This window comes from Centropristis striata, chromosome 23 (assembly GCF_030273125.1).
Source record: "Centropristis striata isolate RG_2023a ecotype Rhode Island chromosome 23, C.striata_1.0, whole genome shotgun sequence".
NCBI classification, from domain to species: Eukaryota; Metazoa; Chordata; class Actinopteri; order Perciformes; family Serranidae; genus Centropristis; species Centropristis striata.
Window position 1 is genome coordinate 339,068 of NC_081539.1, and position 6,000 is coordinate 345,067.

Here is a 6,000-nt window from a genome sequence, read left to right on the forward strand (position 1 = left end):
TTAGACAATAGCCGCTAGCTGCTAGCCGTTAGCTGCTAGCAGTAAAGAGGGTTTGGGTCATGTGACCCGACTCACCTGCACACTTGGTCCTGGCTCTGAGCGGGGGCCCGGGGTTTCCCGTGCCTCCATCCAGGGGCCGGGTGAGCAGCACGCTAATCTCGTACTCGGTGTCCGGGTCCAAGTGTCCGATCTTATGGGTCGGCTTGTCCACCGGCGTGGTGTCGATCAGCATCCCCGACATGGTCCGGTACTCCACCTCAAGAACACATTCAGGATGAAGGACGTCAAGAACCTCCTCACAGACCCCTACAGCCCTTAGAAGACCTGAAGAACCTCCTCACAGACCCCTACAGCCCTTAGAAGACCTGAAGAACCTCCTCACAGACCCCTACAACCCTTAGAAGACCTGAAGAACCTCCTAACAGACCCCTACAACCCCTAAAAGACCTGAAGAACCTCCTCACAGACCCCTACAACCCTTAAAAGACCTGAAGAACCTCTCACAGACCCCTACAAACCTTAGAAGACCTGAAGAACCTCCTAACAGACCCCTACAACCCCTAAAAGACCTGAAGAACCTCCTCACAGACCCCTACAGCCCTTAGAAGACCTGAAGAACCTCCTAACAGACCCCTACAACCCCTAAAAGACCTGAAGAACCTCCTAACAGACCCCTACAGCCCTTAGAAGACCTGAAGAACCTCCTCACAGACCCCTACAACCCTAAGAAGACCTGAAGAACCTCCTCACAGACCCCTACAACCCCTATAAGACCTGAAGAACCTCCTCACAGACCCCTACAGCCCTTAGAAGACCTGAAGAACCTCCTCACAGACCCCTACAACCCTTAGAAGACCTGAAGAACCTCCTCACAGACCCCTACAACCCTTAAAAGACCTGAAGAACCTCCTCACAGACCCCTACAACCCTTAAAAGACCTGAAGAACCTCCTCACAGACCCCTACAAACCTTAGAAGACCTGAAGAACCTCCTAACAGACCCCTACAACCCCTAAAAGACCTGAAGAACCTCCTCACAGACCCCTACAGCCCTTAGAAGACCTGAAGAACCTCCTCACAGACCCCTACAAACCTTAGAAGACCTGAAGAACCTCCTCACAGACCCCTACAACCCCTAAAAGACCTGAAGAACCTCCTCACAGACCCCTACAGCCCTTAGAAGACCTGAAGAACCTCCTCACAGACCCCTACAACCCCTAAAAGACCTGAAGAACCTCCTCACAGACCCCTACAACCCTTAGAAGACCTGAAGAACCTCCTCACAGACCCCTACAACCCTTAGAAGACCTGAAGAACCTCCTCACAGACCCCTACATCCCCTAAAAGACCTGAAGAACCTCCTCACAGACCCCTACAACCCTTAGAAGACCTGAAGAACCTCCTCACAGACCCCTACAACCCCTAAAAGACCTGAAGAACCTCCTCACAGACCCCTACATCCCCTAAAAGACCTGAAGAACCTACTCACAGACCCCTACATCCCCTAAAAGACCTGAAGAACCTCCTCACAGACCCCTACATATCCTAAAAGACCACAGGAACCTCCTCACAGAACCCTACAACCCCTAAAAGAACTGAAGAACCTCCTCAAACACCCCAAGACCCCTAAAGACCTGAAGAACCTCCTCACAGACCCCTACAACCCCTAAAAGACCTGAAGAACCTCCTCAAACACCCCAGGACCCCATCAAGGACCACAGACAGACCACAGACCCCTACAGCCCCTTGGCGACTGAAACAACCTTGTCACAGACCACTAGACCCCCCAGGACCTCACAGAACCGGAGGAGAACCGGTAGAACCTCCTCACCTCCCTCTCGATGATGGGCCCGTCTCCGTTGATGGAGTTGGCGTTGAGTTGGATCCACAGGTAGGTGGCGCCCACCGCCGTCAGCTGGGGGGGGGCGATCGGTACGGGGGGTTCTAAAGGGGGGCAAAGAAAACCAGGATCAGGTCTACACACACACACACACACACACACACACACACTGATTGCTTAACGAGGGAGTTAACGAGTTAACGAGTTAATTAATATTCGTGACCTTCGGCGAATCGGGGCAGACCTGGATTCCATTACCCAGAATCCCCGGTGGTGCTGCTCTACTTCCTCCTGACCCACTTCATCACACACACACACACACACACACACACACACACTCACACACACACACACACACACACACTCACACACACACACACTCACACTCACACACACACACACACACACACACACACACACACTCACACTCACACACACACACACCCTGGCAGTAAGTAGGATAGGTGGGTAATGATGCGTGTTTATCGTGTCCAGGTTACTGCTCACCTGTGTGTGTGAGATAAAACACACACACACACACACACACACACACACACAGAGTTTGAGTGACAGTTCAATCAGGGGTTTAGCCGCCGGGGATTGTGGGATATGTGTCGGGTCACGTGACCCACAAACACCTCCAGACCTGACACTGTGTGTGTTTGCAGAGAAATCAGACGAGCTATCGACCCGACCGAGAGAGAGTGTGTGTGTGTGTGAGTGTGAGTGTGAGTGTGTGTGAGTGTGAGCGTGTGTGTGTGTGTGTGTGAGTGTGTGTGAGTGTGTGTGTGAGTGTGTGTGTGTGTGTGTGTGTGTGTGTGTGTGTGTATCGATCTGCTCTGTTATGAATGATGTCAGTCAGACTCTGATCTGTTTCCTCCTCACATCCTCAAAACAATCCAAAACTACAGAAATATAACCAACCAGTCTCTTCTTTACTGACACGCCCACTTTATGTTGATAATAAAAAGACACAAAATGACCAAAAAATTACACAAAACCACAGAGAAAGACAAAAAATTACCATAACAGACGAAGAATGACCAAAAAAAGACAAACAATGAACAAAAAAGACACAAAATGATAAAAAAAAAACACAACATGAGATGACATGACATGGGTTATTTTACCCATTATTTTCCTCTTTACTGACATGTCATTTTATGTCTTTTTTGTCTTTTTATGTCTTTATTTTGTCATTTTACGTCTGTTTTTGTTAATTTTATATTGTTTTTGGTAATTTAGGGTCTTTTTTGTCATTTTTATTGTGTTTTTTTGGTAATTTGTGGTGTTTTGGGGGGTATTTTGTGTGTTTTTTTGTCGTTTAATGCCTTTTTGGTTCCTGTCTATGATTCTGGAGAAGTTTTGACCTTTTTACTAATTTTACAGAATTGATCAGAAATCAGTGCAGCAGTGAAGCTCCGCCTCTCTGTCGTCAGACGCTAGTGGACTCAAAGATAACATTATTTATAGGTGAGGCGTTCGGGGAACAGATCACAGCGTGGGTGTTCTCTGTCTCAGTCTGAAGGTGAATCTGAACAGTTTTATTCTTATTTTATGAATTCTCCAGCAGAAGAAAATGTTACATTTTGCACCCAAAGTGAAAGAAACAGTATCAACCCCAAAAAGCTGCAACGACGGAGGATCGACTTCATATCCTCAGATCATAATAAATAATAATCAATCCATGTGATCAGTGCTGATGATCTGCAGGAAAATACCCAGAATCCTCCAGCAGCAGCAGGCGGAGATGAAAGAGACGTTCCTGTGACGAGTGACATAATGAGTCATCATTAACACCTGAGAGAGGCAGTGTGTGTGTGTGTGTGTGTGTGTGTGTGTGTGTGTGTGTGTGTGTGTGTGTGTGTGTGTGTGTCGGGGTTAGCGCTCCGACAGGAAGAAAAGGAGGCTTTTACTTTGAAATGATTCATCTTCACAAATGCAGACACTCTTTGACAAAACGCTGCTGATTCTCCTTTTTATACACACTAATGAGGCTCACACACACACACACACACACACACACACACACACACACTGTTTGCAGTAACGAGGTGAGCAGCTTTAAAAAAAACTTCCTCGTTTGACGACGAAGTCATTAAAATAAAAATATGAAAAACTGTCACTTTGATGTGAAGGAGAGAGACAGACAGGCAGACAGACAGACAGGCAGACAGACAGAGAGACAGAGAGACAGAGAGACAGACAGGCAGACAGACAGGCAGACAGACAGAGAGACAGACAGAGAGACAGCCAGACAGACAGACAGGCAGACAGACAGAGAGACAGACAGAGAGACAGAGAGACAGCCAGACAGACAGAGAGACAGACAGACAGACAGACAGAGAGACAGACAGGCAGACAGAGAGACAGACAGACAGGCAGACAGACAGACAGGCAGACAGACAGACAGACAGACAGACAGACAGACAGACAGGCAGGTGTCTCACGTTTGACGGTGAGGTCAGCGTAGGAGGACACGCCCACGCCTCTCTCTGATTGGGCGATGCAGCGGTAGCGTCCTGAGTCTCCTTTAGTCGTGTTCTCCACGTCGAAGCTCGACACGTAGCGCCGAGAGTTCACCGGCTTCATGTCCCGGACCCCCGCCAGACGGCCCCCCATACCCTGCAGACAGACAGACAGAGAGGCAGACAGACAGACAGACAGACAGAGAGGCAGAGAGACAGACAGACAGACAGAGAGACAGGCAGAGAGGCAGGCAGACAGAGAGAGAGAAATTTTTTTTAACATCAGATCCAGGAACAGGGTTAACACTAATAATAATAATAACATTATTATTATTATTAGTAGTATTATTATTAATAATAATATTAATAATAATAATGATAATAACATTATTATTATAATTATTATTATTATTATTTTATTATTAATAATAACAACAACAATAATAATAATAATAACATTAATAATAAAAACTAGAACATGTCCTCTGGGTAAATAGTGAAAGGGCCACTACTGCCGGTGTGTGTACACTATGATGAGATTCTTCAGAGATTTATAACAATTAATACTAGTAATGTTATGATACTATATAATATACAAGGAGCACACCTACAACAAGCATTCCTTTACAAGTATTTATTTATACAGCAACCTATGACCTTTAACCTCAACATGTGTGTGTGTGTGTGTGTGTGTGTGTGTGTGTGTGTGTTTGTGTGTGTGTGTGTGTGTGTGTGTGTGTGTGTGTGTGTGTGTGTGTTTGTGTGTGTGTGTGTGTGTGTGTGTGTGTGTGTGTGTGTGTGTGTGTGAAACGTGTATCTGGAGGAGTGTGCGCGCTTACGCGCATGTGTGTGTGTATCTGTAACTGTAATCACATCAAAGATCAAAGACAATCAGAGCAGAGCAATCAACAGAATTAACTGCAGCTGTAGAATGTTCCGCCACAGTGACAGCAGCCAGAGGTGGACTGGAATTTCTGGCCTCGAACAGAAAGCATTTTTGGCAAAACCATAATACCTATCATTGATCCGACTTCACTTTGAGCGTCCTGAGTTCTTCCTGAACGTCTACATGTGTTTTTTTTAAGAAAAATAAAAAATAGCTTTGTTAGAGCGATCTAAAAAAACTGTTCCATCTCCCTTTTTCAGAAATCTTCCTGCGTTTTTAATATGGGAGACAATGAGGCTGTTGGTGGTGTTGGTGGATCATCTGTGCGTCCTACGCCCAAACTATAACTCTGACAGCTTTACCAGAGGATTGTGAGGGAGAAGACTAATTTTCCTACGTTTCTATGTATAAATTATTTCTGTAGAGTGGAATTTGCGGCCTGGAGCGCAGTTTTCAAATTTATTTTTTGACAGTTTTTTCTCTCCCTCTACACTCTGGCGATGATGTCACACACTGTGACACGAACATTCCGTGCAATACACACCCATTATAATCTCAGAATTTCTCCAAAAATGATCATGGTCATTGAACAGGGATTGATAAAAAACTATATGACCTATCGAAACGTGGATTAATACACCGATACACAAGACTTGTGTCTACTGTTTAAAGTTTAAATGGAGTCTCTAGGTGAAATTATGCCGGAGAAGTAGACGTTTAAAAATCTCCAATTATTGTTCTTTTTCCCTCATTTTTTGTCGGCCGTCCCATTCATTTCAATGCAAAATTTTGGGCATTGAAATGGAC

At 45.7% G+C, this 6,000-nt stretch overlaps 1 protein-coding gene across 1 annotated transcript in view; it reads right to left on the reverse strand.

The window, feature by feature from the left end:
• Positions 1 to 6,000, reverse strand: part of LOC131962389 (receptor-type tyrosine-protein phosphatase mu-like) — a gene marked incomplete at its 3' end in the record, with an annotated part of 101,832 nt that overhangs the window by 78,820 nt on the left and 17,012 nt on the right. Inside the window, exons 6-8 of the mRNA XM_059327389.1 lie at positions 4,290 to 4,464; positions 1,831 to 1,943; positions 76 to 256 (exon numbers count right to left, since the gene is read on the reverse strand). Coding sequence (XP_059183372.1) covers positions 76 to 256; positions 1,831 to 1,943; positions 4,290 to 4,464 — 469 coding nt within the window. The remainder of the gene's footprint in view (positions 1 to 75; positions 257 to 1,830; positions 1,944 to 4,289; positions 4,465 to 6,000) is intronic.